General features: G+C 41.1%; 1 protein-coding gene across 2 annotated transcripts in view; it reads left to right on the top strand.

Moving 5' to 3' along the window:
• Positions 1-6,614, top strand: part of PDHX (pyruvate dehydrogenase complex component X) — a 59,930-nt gene extending 53,316 nt beyond the window's left edge. For both annotated transcript variants that reach the window (XM_075502454.1, XM_075502455.1), the window contains exon 11: positions 2,047-6,614. In XM_075502454.1, coding sequence (XP_075358569.1) covers positions 2,047-2,311 — 265 coding nt within the window. In that variant the 3' untranslated portion in view covers positions 2,312-6,614. The remainder of the gene's footprint in view (positions 1-2,046) is intronic.
• Positions 6,615-20,402: the final 13,788 nt, after the last annotated feature.

Genomic DNA, 20,402 nt, shown 5'->3' on the forward strand with positions numbered 1-20,402 from the left:
TGGAAAAGTCATGGCAGTCAGGTGAAGTCCCTGGTGACTGGAAAAAGGGAAACATTGTGCCCATCTTTAAAAAGGGTAGAAAGGATGACCCTGGGAACTACCGACCTCTCAGCCTCACCTCTGTGCCTGGGAAGATCATGGAACAGATTCTCCTAGAAGCTATGCTAAGGCACATGGAGGGACAGGGAGGTGATTTGAGACAGCCAGCATGGCTTCACCAAGGGCAAGTCTTGCTTGACGAACCTAGTGGCCTTCTATGATGGAGTGACTACATCAGTGGACAGGAGAAGAGCCACTGACGCCATCATCTAGATTTCTGCAAGGCTTTTGACACAGTCCCCCACAACATCCTTCCCTTTAAATGGGAGAGATACGGGTTTGATGGGTGGACTGTTCAGTGCATAAGAAATTGGCTGGAAGGTCACATCCAGAGAGTAGTGGTCAGCAGCTCAATGTCCAGAGGGAGATCAGTGATGAGTGGTGTCCTTCAAGGGTCCATATTGGGACCAGTACTGTTTAATATCTTCATCAATGACACAGGCGGTGGGATCAAGTGCACCCTCAGCAAGTTTGCAGACAACACCAAGCTGAGTGGTGCAGTTGACATGCCTGAGGGACAGGATGCCATTCAGAGGGACCTGGACAAGGTGGAGAAGTGGGCCTGTGTGAACCTTATGAGGTTCAACAAGGCCAAGTGCAAGGTCCTGCACCTGGGTCAGGGCAACCCCTGGTATCAATACAGGCTAGGGGATGAAGGGATTGAGAGCAGCCCTGCTGGGAAGGGCTTGGGGGTACTGGTGGATGAAAAGCTGGACATGAGCCAGCACTGTGCGCTCGCAGCCCAGAAAGCCAACCGTATCCTGGGCTGCATCAAAAGCAGCATGGCCAGCAGGTTGAGGGAGGTAATTCTGTCCCTCTGCTCTGGTGAGACCCCAGCTGGAGTACTGCATCCAGCTCTGGAGTCCTCAGTACAAGACAGACGTGGATCTGTTGGAGTGGGTCCAGAGGAGGGCCATGAAGATGATCAGAGGGATGGAACACTTCTCCTATGAGGAAAGGCTGAGAGAGTTGGGGTTGTTCAGCCTGGAGAAGTAAAGGCTCTGGGGAAACCTTATTGCAGCCTTTCAGTACTTAAAGGGGGCTTATAAGAAAGATGGGGAGATGCTTTAGGCCCTGTTAAAAAGTAACAGGACAAGGGGGAATGGTTTTAAACTAAACAAGGGTAGATTTAGACTAGATATAAGGAAGAAATTTTTTACAATGAGGATGGTGAAACACTGGAACAGGTTGCCCAGAGAAGTGATAGATGCCCCATCCCTGGAAACATTCAAGCTCAGGTTGGACGGGGCTCTGAGCAACCTGACCTAGTTGAAGATGTCCCTGCACATTGCAGAGGGGTTGGTCTAGATGACCTTTAAAGGTCCCCTCCAACCCAAACTATTCTGTGATTCTATACAGATTAATCTTTTTTCCACTCTTTGCTGTAACTATAACAAAAAGGAGGAGATGGTGGGCCAGCTTTCTCTGTAGACAATCTGTCACAAAAGAGTCCCAGCCTTTCCTAATATACCACTAACCAGTTGATGACACAGACAAAATTGTTCAAGGGACAAAGGCATGATGAGGCTTTCCTGTGCCTGAGTGATATCTAGATGCCCCAATTGTATCACTTGATTATCAGCAGCCATTGTAACAAAGTTGTGAAGTTCAATCTAAAAGACCTTTGGCTTGGAACAGGGATAGGCAAAGTTTATTTGAAGATAGCGCTTTTCTGTCCTACTTTACGCCTTTAGTGCATGCAATGCAAGGATATATTGCTGTAAAGAAATGGGACTTTTAAAAAGGTGCATTACTTGTAATTGCAAAAATCCCAAACCCTTGAGAGTCTGAATATGCCCTACTGAAATCCAGTTCAGATCTATTTTGAAGTTAATGGGTTTGTCCTTGGGAGAGAATTGGGTCATAGTAGTCATTGAATATAGATTATTTCTTCTAGGGGATATATAACTTCTGATATTATGGGTAACTCTTTTCTCTTTCATTTAGTATCTCCAATTTGGGCATGTTTTGCATCAATGACTTCACTGCAGTCATAAACCCTCCACAGGCCTGCATCCTAGCTGTGGGCCGAGCGAGACCAGAGCTCAAGATTGTGGAAGATGAAGAAGGGAATGAGAAACTTAAGCAGCATCAACTCATGACAGTGACTCTTTCAAGTGATGGTCGGGTGGTAGATGATGAACTGGCTTCAAAGTTTCTAGAGACCTTGAAAGCCAACATAGAGAATCCAGTGCGGCTTGCCTTGTATTAAACTCGGTGAAGATTGCTTCTCGTTATGACAACATAGATAACTGTTATGTACTTGGGGTTGTTTTTTGGTATAGAGGATTAAATAGTTACTGTGAGATGGACAGTTAAAATATTTAATTTATTGAATTAATGGAAAAAACTATTAATTTGCATGCTTTTAGTCTTTTGCAATGACCAGGTTTTATACTGTAAAGCCAGAAGACTTTAAAGTTAACATACTACATTTCTTTAAACACTTAGTACTAATGGCACATAATGTTTGTGTAGAAAAGTCAATCTTCTCTGTAAAAGAAAGTTCAGGAAAACTTCATGAAATTTAAAACGGAATCATAGAATAGTTTGGGTTGGAAAGGACCTTTAAAGGTCATCTAGTCCAACCCTTCCTGCAATAAGCAGGGACATCTTCAATTAGATCACGTTGCTCAGAGCCCTGTCCAGCCTGACCTTGAATGCTTCCAGGGATGGGGCATCTGCCACCTGTCCAGGCAACCTGTTCCAGTGTTTCACCACCCTTATAGTAAAAAATTTCTTCCTTACATCTAGTCTAATTCTACCCTCTTTCAGTTTAAAAGCATTCTCCCTTGTCCTATCGCAACAGGCCTTACTAAAAAGTTTTGTCCTCCTCTTTCTTGTAGGCCCCCTTTAAGTACTGAAAGGCTGCAATAAGGTCTCCCCAGAGCCTTCTCTTCTCCAGGCTGAACAACCACAACTCTCAGCCTTTCCTCGTAGGAAAGGTGTTCCATTCCTCTGATCGTTTTTGTGGCCCTCCTCTGGACCTGCTCTAATAGGTCCATGTCTTTCCTGTGCTGAGGACTCCAGAGCTGGATGCAGTACTGGTGCTGTAGATGTGCTGTACCTGTGCTGAGATGGGATGCTTTGTTTAAGGGCTAAATATCTGGTTTTTAGAGTGAGGAATGCAAGAATCATAATTGAGCAAAGTGCTGCCATGAGTCCTGGTCAATACTGAGATAAATGAGTAGCTAAATTATATTGCTGCAGTAGAAAGTTTTTTCAGTTTTCCGAAGATTTTTCTGGTACATTGTGCCATCCAAATTAGATTCAAATAAGGTTTATAAGATTTTGACAGCTATTTCAATGGCTTCCTACATAAGAGCAAAGAGATTACAAACAAAAAAATTTTGGTTTAATTTCATTTACATTGCAGATTTAACTGTTCTTCATCTTCTCTACTGTAAGCACATTGAAGAAAACAAGGTGATTGTGGAGATGAATGGGGAAAAGAAATGATAGGAGATTGTGAGAGACTAAATTAGATCATAGATAAAAAAGTAATTTCTCAAAATATTAAGTAATCTGGTGAAATCCACAGTTTCATTCATATAATTAGAACTCATTAAAACACATTTAAACTGTAGGTGCATCTATTTTTTCCCAGTATTTTAAGATAACTGCATCATCTAATGCCTTGCAGAAGGGTAGAGAGGAGAATAAACTTGTCTGAATAAATACATTCTCCGTAAAGGATGGAATCTCAGCGTTGTTGATTTTTAGTTTTTGGTGGAACCAACATTTAGTGACAACAACATTTTGTGTAAAAAATTAATTAATAATAGGTTTTCTTTGACTTAATTTGGAGACAATTATATGTTTTAAATTTAGAAGTTGCCCCAACTCGGATATCTTCTTCAGTACCACAATATAAAAAAATATCTTTTTTCAGGAGCTCTGTGATATTGTGGTTAACTTAAAACCCAAGTTAATTGGGCCAGCAGAATTGTGATGAAAAATTAGCTTTGATCTCTTAATCTCATAGAGGTTTGAGTATGAAAGGTCAAATTTTGCACACTGAATATTTGCTGATTAATGCTGTTCTTTGTATGGATAGAATAAAGATGTATGTAGAAAGTATTTCATCATGACTGTATATTGAATTGTAACTCGGAGGCTTAAGTGCAGTGGCCTGAAGTTTAAATTAACAGAAGTAGATTGGTGGGGGTTTTTTTTCTTGTATATAAATATGGAACCATGTATTGTATGTGTTTGTAATGAAATAACTGCATTTACAGGACCTGGTGAGAATATAAATTGTGGGTAGAATTCTGGGAGTTTGCCTTATTCCAGTTTGTGCAAGTACTTTATTTAAGATTTGGAGGACTTGTTTTTTGAGCTGCTGCCATAATTAAAAATCTGTTTGCAAGACAAAACCTTTAGTTAATACTGAGTTGAGAGTTTTTGCTAAATGAGTTTTCTTCTTTGGCTTGTTCTGATATCATAAATTTCATAAACTATTAATCTAACAGTAGGGAGAGATTTTGAGTACTAAATCTAGTTTACTGTGCAATAATGGATGTGTCCATTCTGTATTTCTAGGACGTTCTCACTGATAAATTATATTCAAGATTGGGTGCTGAAGATTAATTTGCAATTTTAAATGGTTAACCGTGAATTTTTCCAAAGTTGTTTGTCAATCCCATATTACTTTGAAGGGAAAAAACCCGCCAATTTATATATTGTCCCTAATAATGTACGAGAAGTTCTCGTTGTTTACATAGCTAAATCTCGGTCTGCCCAAGAGAATTTGCAGACTTATTTAAAATCTGATATACTGTTCTCCATTTTTGTACTTGGTGTTCTGGTGGTGGTGTGTGCTTCACAGCATTTGCATATTCTACTCTTTAGCTGACCACAGTTAGGGCTGCATGGCTGATGTGTACAACTATAATTTTGCACGTATGTGTGTTCATGTAGTGCGAGTCAGTATTGCTTTTGGAGCCACTGGAAGGCGCTATTGTATGTAAGTATAGAATGTTTATCATGTCTCATTTTTGTAGGTACCAATACATCCATTATACTTCCCCTGTTCAACACAAACAGGTGAAGACAATGCAACTTTTTCTCCAGGTTAAATAAACCTTTACAACTTTTGAACTAGGCAAATCTCTGTAAGGCTAATACAAACTTTAATTCCAATTCCTTTACACCTGCCTGCTTGCTAGCATTGTCATTTGACATAAAGATGTATGCATGTGATTTGTAAGCCATAAGCCTGTGAAGGAAATCTCTAGAATTCAGACATGTGACAGCAGTCAGATCTTCTTAATTTCAGAGTAATCGTACCATTTGGTAACATCTACCACTTTAGCAGAAGTGAGACAACAAATAGTTGCCCATACAGATTAAAATAAAACACTGAATGTCTTTCTGAAGAGTTTAGGGATTTGGGGATGGGGGCAATGGATAAAATGGCCCAGAAAGTGAACCATATTAAATGGTTGTGCTTACATTTGAAGCAAATTTGCCTTGAAGTAAAAATTTCACAGATGCAAAATATTTTTCGTGTTTTATTCTTTCAAATGTCTTCTGTCAACTTGTTTTTTACATACCTAAGCAAGAAATACTATGAAGACATCTGCTTTCTTGAAGAACTAAAAAAAAAAAGAAAAAAAATAATAATTTAAGGAGTATGCTAATGTCTGCTGGAAATGTCTGCCTTTAGGATATGCTTGGGGAAAATTATTTTCTTCGTATAATTTTCCTTTGCAAGAGACATAGTTAGAAAAAAAAATAAAGGGTAGCTATTTTGGACTTTGTGATTGTTGTCAAGTATTGAACTTTGTGTCACACTTTAATCCCTAATTACGCTGTCAGAATATTTGACTTATTTGGATCTTTTTTTACTGCAGTGTATTCCTTATGAAATAAAATTTCTGTAATTAATCTTCCTACATGTAATCCCCGAAAGAACCTCACTCCACAAAGTGAATGCTCAGTGCTGTTTTCACCTAATCCTTTTGTCCACATGCTCATCTCCATCCATACAAAATACAGTAGACATCCTTATTTCAACTAATGATTAGTCTCATTGGAGATAATAGAATTTTAAAGTTGAGTAGGAAGCCATAAATATGACAATCCAAGAAACAAAGTCTGAACACGTGCTTGTACAGGAATCATGTTAAAGTATATGCAATTGCAGAGCGAGTTAGGGGGAAACTAATTCAGAATTGTTGGAACTAAGTATCATGCTTGATGTGTTTTTCATATGCAATAATTTGTGCCATAAAGTGATGGAAAATAAAGAAAAAGGTGCTGTTAGGATTGATATGTAATAGTCTTATGGTGGTGACCTGTAGGTTTGAAACTGATTTTTTTTTTTTTTTACACTTTCTTGGCTTTTCTTGTATGACTTCTCATTTTTCTACTGAGTTTTTGTCCTCGATTACATCAGACCATAACAAATACTTTTGTTACACAATAATGCTATGCATTATTGTAATTTCTTTGAAAGCAGTGGAAATAAAGCACATAGTAAATAATGGTTGCACAATGACCAGTACCAACTGGTCAGCTGGGTTGGTCTCTTTCTGTCAGAAGTACTTATTTGCAAGCCCCTTTCAGTACCACTCAGTTTATCCTGACAGTTTCAGATATGGGTTAATTGAAGTAAGGTTAATCTACTTGTATGTTAACCAAAAATGGGCAAGACCAGGAGCAGCCACTGGGAAGCTTAATTTCTATAACTTGTGCTGCAGACTTTTATGGAGAAGAATTTTGCTCTCGTAGGTGGACAATCCAGTATCTTTCACAACCACTCTGCTTCAAGGATATGAAAAGCTGTAGCATAGAATTAAAAACAGGAAAAGGCACAGCTGAGATGTGGCACACATGACAGCATACTCATTTAAAAGCTTCGGTGATTGAAGAGCTGAAAAGTATCCCAATGTTGTCTTTTGGTAGAAAGTGTCACAAGGAGCCCTCTTGCCAAGCAGGCAGTTTTCCATAAGCAAGCAGGTTATATGACACTAAAAGAGGTATCGATTACTGAACTGGTAGCTTATACTATGATTTGGTTTTTAATTCAACTGGTTTTATCTTTGTTTTTAAGAAACATAGGTCTCTTGGGTCTCCATTGTTGGTGATGGATTTTTTTTTCCCCCTTTTCCTAAAATGTAAAGGTATTGTCTTAAGAATGCTCAAGAATGCACGTCATTGACTTGCTTATCAAGGAATGTAAAGTCTATGTGTTCAAAATCCTCTTTGATCTGTTTCTAGTCCCCATGCAGTCCATATAGCTGCTTAAGCTAGAAAAGAATGCAGGAGATGGATTGTCATGAGAGACAGGCTCTCTTCTGGTATTCAACCAAGCTGCCACTTTCTGTGACCCACAAAACTGTTCTGGTAGCGCTAGATCAAGAGCAAGCGTTCTTTGAAATGTGTAGTAGTGTTGGTGGTGTCATTTGCAGACTACTACATGCAGTGGCCCTCTGTCGCACAGTTTGATGATCCTATATAACTTGAATGCAGGATTATAAATTGACATTGAATGTTACTGCAAGTTAGGTGCTCTTTTTTTTTTAGAAGAAAACTATTAGGACGCAGGCCATGGGGGGAATTTGAATGGCACTGCTGTGACTGTACGAGAGTGATTTCCAAGACCGTAGCATAGCCAGAGACCATCCTTCATAGGATTAGGACACCTGTTGTCCTAATCCTAATCTGGACTTCTGTAAGGCCTTTGACATGGTCCGCTACAGCATCCTTCTCTCTAAATTGGAGAGATATGGTTTGATGGGTGGACTATTCAGTGGATAAGAGATTGGGTCGATGGTTGCAGCTGGAGAGTAGTGGTCAACGGCTCAATGTCCAGAGGGAGATCAGTGATGAGTGGTGTCCCTTAGGGGTCCATATTGGGACCAGTACTGTTTAATACCTTCATCAATGACATAAACAGTGGGATTGAGTGCACCCTCAGCAGATTTGCAGATGACACCAAGCTGAGTGGTGCAGTTGACGTGCCTGAGGGACGGGATGCCATTCAGAGGGACCTAGACGAGCTGGAGAAGTGGGCCCATGAAGTTCAACAAGGCCAAGTGCAAGGTCCTGTACCTGGGTCAGGGCAACCCCTGGTATCAATACAGGCTGGGGGATGAAGGAATTGAGAGCAGCCCTGGTGGGAAGGGCTTGGGGGTACTGGTGGATGAAAAGCTAGACATGAGCCAGCACTGTGCGCTCGCAGTCCAGAAAGCCAACTGTATCCTCGGCTGCATCAAAAGAAGCAAGTCCAGCAGGTTGAGGGAGGTAATTCTGTTCCTCTGCTCTGGTGAGACCCCAGCTGGAGTACTGCATCTAGCTCTGGAGTCCTTAGTACAAGAAAGACATGGACCTGTTGGAGTGGGTCCAGAGGAGGACCGTGAAAATGATCAGAGGGCTAGAGCAACTCTCCTACAAGGAAAGGCTGAGAGAGTTGGGGTTGTTCAGCCTGGAGAAGAGAAGGCTCTGGGGAGACCTTATTGTGGCCGTTCAGTACTTAAAGGGGGCTTATAAGAAAGATCATAGAATCATAGAATGCTTTGGGTTGGAAGGGACTTTTACAGGTCATCTAGTCCAATACCCCTGCAAGAACAGGGACATCTTTACATCAGGTTGCTCAGAACCCCATCGAACCTGACCTTGAATGTTTCTAGGGATGGGGCCTCCACTATCTCTCTGGGCAACCTGTTCCAGTGCCTCACCACCCTCATTGTAAAAAATGTCTTTCTTAAATCTGGTCTAAATCTGCCTTCCCTTAGTTTAAAACCATTACTCCTTGTCCTGTCACAACAGGCCTTGCTAAAACGTCTGTCCCAGTCTTTCCTATAGGCCCCCTTTAAGTACTGGAAGGCTGCAATAAGATCTCCCTGCAGCCTTCTTTTCTCCAGGCTGAACAACCCCAACTCTCAGCCTGTCCTTGTAGGAGAGGTGCTCCAGCCCTTGAATCATTTTTGTGGCCCTCTGGACCCACTCCAACAGCTCCATGTCCTCCTTGTGCTGAGGGCTCCAGAGCTGGATGCAGTACTCCAGGTGAGGTCTCACCAGAGCAGAGTAGAGGGGCAGAATCACCTCTCTTGACCTGCTGGCCATGCTTCTTTTGATGCGGCCCAGGATACAGTTGGCCTTCTGGGCTGCGAGCACACATTGTTGGCTCATGTCCAGTTTTTCATCCACCAGTACCCCCAAGCCCTTTTCCACAGGGCTGCTCTCGATCACATCATCCCCCAGCCTCTATTGAAACCGAGGATTGCCCCAACCCAGGTGTAGGACCCTGCACTTGGCCTTGCTGAACCTCATAAGGTTCACACAGGCCCACTTCTCCTGCTTGTCTAGGTCCCTCTGGATGACATCCCGTCCTTCTGGCCTGTCAACTGCACCGCTCAGCTTGGTGTCATCTGCAAACATGCTGAGGGTGCACTCGATCTCGCTATCAATGTCAGTGATGAAAATATTGAACAGTACTGGTCCCAGTACGGACCCCTGAGGGACACCAGTCACTGATCTCCATCTGGACATTGAGGCACTGACCGCTACCCTCTGGATGTGACCATCCAACCAATTCCTTATGCACTGAACAGTCTACCCATCAAACCCATATCTCTCCAATTTAAAGGGAAGGATGTTGTGGGGGACTGAGTCAAGGGCTTTACAGAAGTCCAGGTAGACGACATCTATTGATTTTCCCTTGTCCACTGATGTGGTAACTCCCTTGTAGAAAGCCACTAGGTTGCTCAGGCAGGACTTGCCCTTGGTGAAGCCATGCTGGCTGTCTCAAATCACCTCCCTGTCCCTCCATGTGCCTTAGCATAGCTTCTAGGAGGATCTGTTCCATGATCTTCCCAGGCACAGAGGTGAGGCTGACAGGTTGGTTGTTCCCAGGGTCATCCTTTCTACCCTTTTTAAAGATGGGCACAATGTTTCCCTTTTTCCAGTCACCAGGGACTTCACCTGACTGCCATGACTTTTCCAGTGTCATGGAGAGGGGCTTGGCAACTACATCAGCCAATTCCCTCAGGACTCTGGGCTGCATCTCATCAGGTCCCATAGACTTATGTATGTTCAGGTTCCTCAGGTGGTCACGAACCTGATCTTCCCTTACAGTGGAAGGGGCTTTAGCCCCTTGGTCCCCAACATGTTGTCCATTGACTTGGGAAGGGTGAGGAGAGTGGTTGCCAGAGAAGACTGAAGCAAAAAAGTTGTTGAGTACCTCAGCCTTCTCCTCATCTGTTGATACTAGGTCACCATTCTCATCCATCAGTGGAGGTACACTTTCTTTAACTTTCCTTTTCTGGTTGATATACCTGTAGAAGACTTTCTTGTTATTCTTTGCATCCCTTGCCAAGTCCAGCTCCAGGGATGGCCTTCCTGACCCCATCCCTACACAAGCGGACAGCATCCCTATACTATTCCCAGGTTACCCATTCCTGCTTCCACTGCCTGTGCAGTTCCCTCTTGCTCTTTAGTTTGACCAGCATGTCTCAACTCATGCATGCAGGTGTCTTCTCTTCCTTGCCTGATTTCCTACACCTGAGCTTTCCAGATCAGGAGAGATTCTCATCTAGTATTATAGTGCATCATGGATCAGAAATAAATAGCTATTATTTCCTTTACCCTGAAGGTTGCTAATAAGCAATCAAGCATTATCATTTAAGGAGTGTCCTAGCACCTACAATTTCCTGTTCCCCAATACCTGTTTGTAGAGTGCTGTTTGCATTTCTGGTTTTTTGTTTAAAGAGGTATTGAATTACATGCGAATAGTCACATAGTACTTTGTAAGTAAGAAAGATAGAAAAAGATGGTTGTTCAGTGTATGTTCTTGTTTGTATGCTTATGATGATGATGGTTTTTCATTTTCCTTAAAGTTTCCAGGTATTAGCTAAATGATAGTCCAATAAAATGAGATTAATGGTTTGATAACCCTTCCTAAGTAATTTAAATGTTCTGATCCTTCCCTTTTAGTCTTTGTGTACTAGGTTAAGTTTTAGAAACTTCTGATTTATGAATGTTTCATTTTTTAATTCAGCCAAATGACAGAGTTGAGTAGAGATTTCTCTGTTGGTTTTAAGAGGCAAGGCCCAAACCCTTTGAGAATGTGTCATTTAAATTAATGTCCTAGCAGTCATTTAAAAAATATGCCAGCTAGATATTGTTCTTGCAGAAGAAGGAGTGTATCTAAGATGAGCATGACATTGATCTCAAGATGCAAGGAAGATGGGCATTGCTGCAGTAGCTTTAAAGGATGTTAGCACAATAGAGAAGTATCTTCAGTGTGTCTCCTATCAGTTTCTGTTCTGACTATAGTAATGTAGCATGAAAAATGAAATGTTGTTCTACAGGAAAGTGCATGAAGTGTCCTTTTTTCTTTTGCTGTATTTTGTGAATTATCAGCAATATATGCATATTTATCCAAAATTTGTTTTCAAGAAAGTGTATTAATCTGTTAATCTCTGTACATAGAGCTGTTCACTGAATCATCCTTCAGAAACGAGAATCAAGGTACTGATGTACTCCTCACCAGTGGATTTGCTTGGTATAAGCCTTGATGGTGCCACTGTTTTCCATCATTTCAGTCAATGAAAAGACTTGTTTTAGAGGGAAAACTGAAATACAGAAAGGCCAGCAGAGGGCAGACTGAGCAGCCTGTTTTTCTGACTTTCTGGATCTCTTTAAGTGTAACTATAGTCACCGAACTATATTTAGCATGTAGATATTCTTGAATTTAAACTGTAGCTTGATGGTTTGGTGTTTGGTTTTGAAGTGTCTCAGAAAGCACCTGACATGAATAAAGAAGGAATAGGAAATACTAACTTGCCTTGATCTGTTGGAATTAGGATCAGACGGAAAACTTGGTTATTGTATGGCACTTCCTGCAGAACTGGATCATAGAGTCATAGAATATCTCAAGGGACCCATAAGGGACCCATATGATCATCAAGTCCAACTCCCTGCTCCTCACAGGACTACCTAAACCTAAACGATATGACTAAGAGCTTCGTCCAGATGCTCCCTGCAGTCTGACAGGCTTGGTGCTTCCCTGGGGAGCCTGTTCCAGTGTCCGACCACCCCTTCAGTGAAGAACCTTTTCCTAATGTCCAATCTGAACTTCCCCTGATGCAGCTTCATTCCATTTCCTTGTGTCCTATTGCTGGTCACCAGAGAGAGGAGATCAGCACCTCCCCCTCCACTGCCCTCCTTGAGGAAGTTGTAGACTGTGATGAGGTCACCCCTCAGCCTTCGCTAAGCTGAACAAACCAAGTGACCTCAGCTGCTCCTCATAAGTCTTACCCTCAAGACCTTTCACCATCTTGGTCGCCCTCCTCTGGACACACTCTAATAGTTTGATATCCTTCTTATACTGAGGCATCCAAAACTGCACACAGTACTCAAGGTGGGGCCACACCAGTGCAGTTTAGAGTGGGTCGATCCACTCCCTTGACCGGCTAGATATGCTGTGCTTGATGCACCCCAGGACATGGTTGACCCTTTTGGCTGCCAGGGCACACAGCTGACTCATATTCAATGATGTTTTATTCCATTTGTTCCTAAAATGTTGAAGGCATAGAGAGCAGATTCCTCTAAGTCAGTATGGCAATTACCTCTGTAACAGATTAAACAGAGAAAAAACTGATCAGTTGAAAGTATCTTTCAATATGTTCTTAGTTAAGCATAAGTTTTAAACTTACAACCTCTTGTGACTTCTTTCTTTGTAATCATGCTTGAGTAAAGCAGGAGGATGTTCATGGTAGCTTGCTGAAGATTTGTAGAAACATGCTAACCAGTAAATGTTCCAAGAAACACAGAAACTTAGGATTTGGGTGAAGACCCATGTGTTGATTAAACTGGGGTGCAAATCATTTACTGAAAGCTTGACTGGATACTTTGCATGGTTACTTAACAAAATCTGCCTAACCTGTATCACTGAAAAGCCATCACTGTTTGCTTAAATTCAGTTTGCACTCCTTCCCTTTGACGTCAGTTTTGCTTTGACTTGTAGGTATCACAGTGGATAATTATTCAGGTACAATAACCATATTGTTCTTCCCTCTCTCCACAATAATTGTCCTACCTGGCAAGTTAAACGTTTGTGTCATTATGAGAAATAACTAGCTGGAAAATGACAGACTTTTCTGTTTGTTCATTACCTGTACTAAGGAAAATGATTCATGCTATATTAATGAATACCACTATTTATCTCCTTAAAGATTAGAGATCAAGAGAAGATTCTTTTTTATACCTTAAAAGTTCCTCTCATGTGGCCTAGACCTAGATAGGAAGAAAGGGCAGCTGTGAACATTTTTATTTCTGCTCACTGTTGTATGAAGAATATACTGAATTGTTAGTGCAGCAGATCTTCTCCCTCCTACTGTTTCATGATATTTGCGTTGTCTCAGTAACATTCATTACAGCATACTGTTGGCTTCACTTTGCAGGGATCCAAGCAATTGAACCTTCTAGGATACTCTCTGTTGACCTAGTCATCAACCAATTTCTGTTTCAGCTGCCTATCTTAAGAAAATATGTGTAATTATGTTTCATTTTGCAACTTTGGTGGACTCTTAATTCTTCCCTGCCAAATAAATTATAAGGTTAAATATCCATGGAGGCTGTTTGCTTGTGCAGATGTTTATATTTGCTTTGTCATGTCCTAGTCTCCATTAGCAGCATGCACTGAGTTTCTCTATGTTTCAGCAGACAGCATCATGCTGTTCCTCTTCATTGCATGGAAAATAGGAACTATAACAGATCCCTTGGTTGATCAAGAAAAAAACTCTTCTGACACTCTTCTGAAGTGTGAGACTTCTGGCTTGTAGTGCAAATTTCAACCAAATATTCTGAGTGCAATACGTTGCTTACTCGCTCATTTTGGCAAGGATCCTAGAGCACCTTTACTATTCACTTTATAGTACAAGCAATACACAGATTCAAATTAAAATAATATTCACACTTTTTTTTCCCCCCAAGAGTATTTAGAAAGACACATTATGTACAGAATTATTTTGGAGTCAATTCACAAATGAATTGGTTGTGCCTACAGAAATTTATCAGATGTTATAACATCTTGCATTTCCCTGTTGACAAGTATAGAAGAGTTACAGCTTTTTCAGGCAGATTAGGAGTCCTTCCTTCCTCTGTCCATTCCTGTTTTGAATATAATCTAGCTCTCATAGTCTTCAAAGCAGGTTATGTCTTACTCAAACTCATAACAAGGGCTAATGATTCTGAGTGACTCCCAGCCTGGAGCAGAAGACACATTCTGGGATGTGCTAAATTATCCTGAACAATGCTCTAAGGCACCTCCTTGGCTGCTTTTCCTATATATTTGTATGCTATCTGACAGGCTTCAACCACTCTGACAGCTGCAGAGGAAGGCCACAAACAGAGGGTCTAGGCCCTCTTATTGAAATGGATAATACTAATAAAGGAGAAGAAACATGATTATTCACTCCTTTCCGCAAGATTTTTGTTAATAGTTCTGTTCCAATGCCTTTAGCCACCATGCAGCTAGTTTCATTGACTGTAAGTCGAAGGAAAGGATTGCAGTTTTACCACAACAGAATTACTTCTGTGTTAATTCTTTTGTTTTCAAACAAGACAGCTTTTCCCTACTGTATGTTAACATAATGACTGTGTTAATCATTAGTCTGTGACACCCTTAGCTGTATTAGGAGGGAACAACGTTGCTTATGAAGGTCAGTACTCACTGTTTACGTGATTAGCAATTACATTTTTACCAGTAGCATCAATGCAGCTACAAACTTATGAAACTAAATTGACCTATCAGGAGTGTCTTAAATATTATTCACATGGCTTAAATATTAAGTGAGATCTGAGCTGAGAGAGAGAGGTGTTTTGGCCGAAGACTACATTCCAGCAATTGTAGGAAGACATCTTTATTTTGGAAGACAACCTCTATTGTGCAGGGTAGAAAGGATGAAAATAAGTCAAAAGAAAGCAGTCTTTTTCACCTGTATTTGAACATCTTTCTTTGTATAGCATTATATCTATTTTATTGATTATCAAGGAATGCCTGGATTTTTTTTTAAGCCATAAATTATAAGCAGATGATCTCTGTCCATGTAATTCTCTTAAGCAAACTCTGAAGGAAATAATACTTCAAAACTTTAATATTCCATAACACATTTAAGAAAGGGAATTTTACTTCTTGGACCTCCTTTTAAAGCATGTGTGCATACTTTGCATGTGTGCCTATGCACATGTATATCTCTGTATGTGCTGAGATGGACTGGTAAAGAGGGCCAGCTGCTATTTCAACCACATTTGTTAAAGTCTTTCTGATTCGGGCTACAGGATGAACAGAGAGAAAGGCTTCTGAATTCCCCTGCTGAGACTTCAACATTTCTGCTTTAATGTATGTGTGCCAATGTATGTGTGAATAGGTACAATATTGGGGAAGGCCTAAGAGAAACCCGCTCTGATTACATTTGAAGAAAGTAATTGCAACATTGCGTCTGTTGCTCAAACATAAGTGATGAGGCAGTTGAAATGATAGCTAGGAGCAAATACTCTTGGCTAAGAGAGATACCCTGAAGAATCTATGATGCAGTCTTTGTGTGAGAAGGCAGCTTTCCCTTATACATACCTCATCACAGTATTTTGGGGGTATGTGGTGGTGGAAAGAGTTGTCTTCTGTGAGAATAATGTGTCTAGTACTCTTGGAGAGGTTTTAAACATTTAATCAACTAACCAAGCAAAACCTGCAACTGTTGCAGAGTACTTTATTAAGTTTGTTGATAAATCTATGAATCCAGAAAGGGATATTCTAGAAAGCACATGGTATTAGGACTGATTTAGGCATAGGCTAAAACATTATTTTCTCTGTTCTAATTACAAACTCTAGAATATGTTTTTCTGACTCTGGAATTTTTGGGGGTTTCTCCTGAAGTTTTTGTGATATTAAAAATAAATGTTTTCCTATGGTTTACTATTATTCTTGTGGTTATTTAGAATGCTTGACTGGAGTTTGATATGTGAACAGCAGATTAAACAATTATAGATTGCAATTTTTTTTGCTTAAGGTACGCAACTGCTAGATAAGTTTTCTGGAGTAGATCCCCATGTCACCGATGGTAGGAAATGTAAAGACGGCCTTTTTCTAGGCTCTCAACGAGGTGCGAACAACATCTAATTTTCTTTTACTCAATTATTTTTTTTCATTTACAATTAGTTTCAATGTACTAAAAGGATTAGTGGCCTAGTTTACCAAAAACATTTATAAATATGCTGATGTTTTTACAAAACTGTGGATGTATATCTATCGTTAAAAATGTTTTCATTAGAATTGCTATGAACATTTCAAAGATGTTCATTTGCAGAAGTTTTGATTTAGATGTAGATTTATATAAATAATAAAATATATGCATAAACATTATTTTAGTACTGACCACCACTTTTTAAAATAAGAGGTCGTTTATGTGTCAGTTGTTTAAATCATTTGAAGAATTTCTTATCTGGCAATGCTTAATCAGTTTTTCCAGCAATGCCAGAAAGCCTTGGCTCACCTTACCATGAATTGCTAAGAACTTATGTTATCTCTGAAATTCTTATACAATAAGACCTTTTTAAGGATCCTGTAAGTTTGAATAGAATAATTTTTAAAATGTTTTTTATTACAATGAAATCATATTTGTACTTGAAAGGAAACTTCAACTTTTTTGAAGTCTGTGAGGACTAAATTTTATCAGAAAGAGTTAAAAATTTTAAGAGTTTCTGGCTATCCTTTCCTTAGTAATTGTTTTCTTCTTATATGTAAACAGAATCCAGAGTTGTGAAATGCAAATACTACCCAGACTGTCCACAGGGGTGCTGAGAGACTGATAAGATTAGGATAGCAGCTCCAACTACATGTTAAAAAGCTGCCTTCGGCTTCCAGTGATACTGTGAAATATCAGTGAGGAAGCATATGCCCTTTGTGTTCATGTGTCTCAGGTCTCCTGGCACTTGGTCTCATCGCTTTCAAGCAATCAAATTGTGAGAAGACAAAGAAAACAACTGACCATACAGCAGAAAGCTGAAGCATCTTTCAATCATTTATCAGCAGTCCTGGCTAACTGGGGAGGTCCTAGTTGACTGGACGTTACCAAATGTGACACCCATCTACAAGAAGGAGGATCCGGGGAAGTACAGGCCTGTCAGTCTGACCTCAGTGCTGGGGAATGTTGTGGAGCAGATCTTCCTGAGTGCCATCACACGGCATGTACAGGACAACCTGGTGATCAGGACCAGTCAGCATGGGTTTATGAAAGGCAGGTCCTGCTTGATTAACCTGATCTCCTCCTATGACAAGGTGACCCACTTAGTGGATAAGGGAAAGGCTGTGGATGTTGTTTACCTGGACTTTAGTAAAGCTTTTGACACTGTTTCCCACAGCATTCTCCTGGACAAACTGGCTGCTCACGGCTTGGACGGGTGTACCCTTTGCTGGGTAAAAAACTGGCTGGATGGCTGGTCCCAAAGAGTTGTGGTGAATGGAGTTAAATCCAGTTGGTGGCCGGTCACAAGTGGTATTCCCCAGGGCTCAGGACTGGGGCCAGTCCTGTTTAATATCTTTATCAATGATCTGGATGAGGGGATCGAGTGCACTCTCAGTCAGTTTGCAGACGACATCAAGTTGTGCAGGAGTATTGATCTGCTTGAGGGTAGGAAGGCTCTGCAGGGGGATGTGAACAAGGCTGGATTGATGGGCCAAGGCCAGCTGTATGAGATTCAACAAGGCTAAGTGCTGAGTGCTGCACTTGGGTCACAAGAACCCCATGCAACGCTACAGGATTGGGGAAGAGTGGCTGGAAAGCTGCCCAGAGGAAAAGGACCTGGGGGTGTTGGTTGACAGCCGGCTGAATATGAGCCAGCAGTGTGCCCAGGCGGCCAAGAAGGCCAATAACATCCTGGCTTGTATCAGAAATAGTGTGGCCAGCAGGACTAGGGAAGCGATTGTCCCCCTGTACTTGGCACTGGTGAGACCGCACCTTGAATACTGTGTTCAGTTTTGGGCCCCTCACTACAAGAAAGACATTGAGGTGCTGGAGTGTGTCCAAAGAAGAGCAGTGAAGCTGGTGAAAGGTCTAGAGAACAAGTCTTATGAGGAGTGGCTGAGGGAACTAGGGTTGGTTAGTCTGGAGAAGCAGAGGCTGAGGGGAGACCTTATTGCTCTCTACAACTACCTGAAAGGAGGTTGTACCAAGGTGGGTGGTCTCTTCTTTGAAGTAGCAAGTGATAGGACGAGAGGAAATGGCCTCAAGTTGCATCAGGGGAGGTTTAGATTGGATATTAGGAAAAATTTCTTCACCAAAAGGGTTATCAAGCATTGGAACAGGCTGCCCAGGGAAATGGTTGAGTCACCATCCCTGGAAGTATTTCAAAGACGTGGAGATGTGGCACTTAGGGACATGGTTTAGTGGTGGAGTTGGCAGTGTTAAGTTTACAGTTGGACTTGATGATCTTAAGGGTCTTTTTCAACCTAAATGATTCTGTGATTCTATGATCTAGTTTAGCTACCTGGGGACATTATAAAAATTCCAGAGATTAAAGGTGAGAGAAATTTTACCAGAGAATTAGATTTACGTTTTCCTTGTGATTATTTCAATAGTGTCCCTGTATATTTAAGAGAACAGTTTCTCCACCACCATAAATGTCAAGGCTGGGTATTCCTGGTGTGGAGCTTATTCTGACTGTGGTAGAGATGTTCTAGAGGCACTTTGCTCTTGTTTGTTCAAAGTAAGACTCGAAATCGCAGCCAGTTTGTGAATCACATGCTTAAGGCAAAAAACCCCAGCCCTGCTGCCTCCTTTCCTGTAAGCTTGGGTTGCCATCCTTTCTCAGTCATTAGCTCATCTTCCACTGGCTTTGAATAATCCCTGCTAGTGCTGCTTCTCCTGTGTCATGGTTTAACCCCAGCCGACAACTGAGCACCACACAGCCGCTCACTCACTCCCCCCTGGTGGGCTGGGGGAGAGAATCAGAAGAGTAAAAGGGAGAAAACTTGTGGGTTGAGATAAAGACAGTTTAATAGGTAAAGCAAAAGCCGCGCATGCAAGCAAAGCAAAACAAGGAATTAATTCACTGCTTCCCATGGTCAGGCAGGTGTTCAGCCATCTCCAGGAAAGCAGGGCTCCATCACGCATAACGGTTACTTGGGAAGACAAATGCCATCACTCCAAATGTCCCCCCCTTCCTTCTTCTTCCCCAGCTTTATATACTGAGCATGACGTCATGTGGTATGGAATAGCCCTTTGGTCAGTTTGGATCAACTGTCCTGGCTGTGTCCCCTCCCAGCTTCTTCTGCACCTGGCAGAGCATGGGAAGCTGAAAAGTCCTTGACTAGTGCAGCAACAACTAAAACATCTCTGTATTATCAACACTGTTTTCAGCACAAATCCAAAACATAGCCCCATACCAGCCACTATAAAGAAAATTAACTCTATCCCAGCTGAAACCAGGACATCCTGGAAGCTGTCTTCTATGCTTACCAGCGCCGTGCCAGGAACTGGTTGATATTTTTCTTCACAGATTCTGCAAAAGGAGAAAAGCAGATGCTTTAAGTAAAAATTTGTGACTATTATGTATATATATCTGTGAATGTTGTATTAATTTGCCTGTCCAGCAAACTCTTTGAATGGTTTCTTTTGAGCTAATTACTGAAAGCCTGTGAAGCAAGAGGAAGTATTTAATTAAGATTACTTTATTTCCTCCTTTGTAAACTGTTACCTACCCCCTGTAATCCAGCAGGATTTGCCACCCCTTCAAAAGAATTCCTTTGTCCATCTGTAAACTGTTTTGATTCTTCAAGATTCACTAAAGCAGACTCATTAATGTAAAGCACATACTGTGTTTTACAGTTTAGAGCAGGGTACCTGTAACTGTTGCCAAATCACTTTGTTAGAAACTGTTTACTGGGAGATACATAAAATACACCATCATTGAAGCTAGCATAGTGTATAATTTGCTTTTACTGTTTTAATTTTTTTTACCCCCCCAAGTTTCATGTTGGGATTGTGGTGGCCCTTCACACATGGTTTAAAAAAAAAAAGAAAAAGAAAAAAGGTAAAACAATAGGGGACAATAGCTTCTCTTTAGGAGTGGCAGCTAGAGACCAGGTGGGATACCCAAAGGTGTCTAAAATAACACTGAGGCTTGCGTGTAAACAATGAACTCTCATCACTGAGTTACATCACTGAGTAAGCATGGAGAGAAACCACTGTTAGGTTTTGACTTGCTGTTTCTTGTTTCCCTAGAGACTGAACTTGAACTTTTTTTTTTTAATTGAATGTTTGTTTTTTGACAGGACCCTTTGTACTTTCACTGCA

This window comes from Mycteria americana, chromosome 5, assembly GCF_035582795.1.
Source record: "Mycteria americana isolate JAX WOST 10 ecotype Jacksonville Zoo and Gardens chromosome 5, USCA_MyAme_1.0, whole genome shotgun sequence".
Taxonomy (NCBI): Eukaryota; Metazoa; Chordata; class Aves; order Ciconiiformes; family Ciconiidae; genus Mycteria; species Mycteria americana.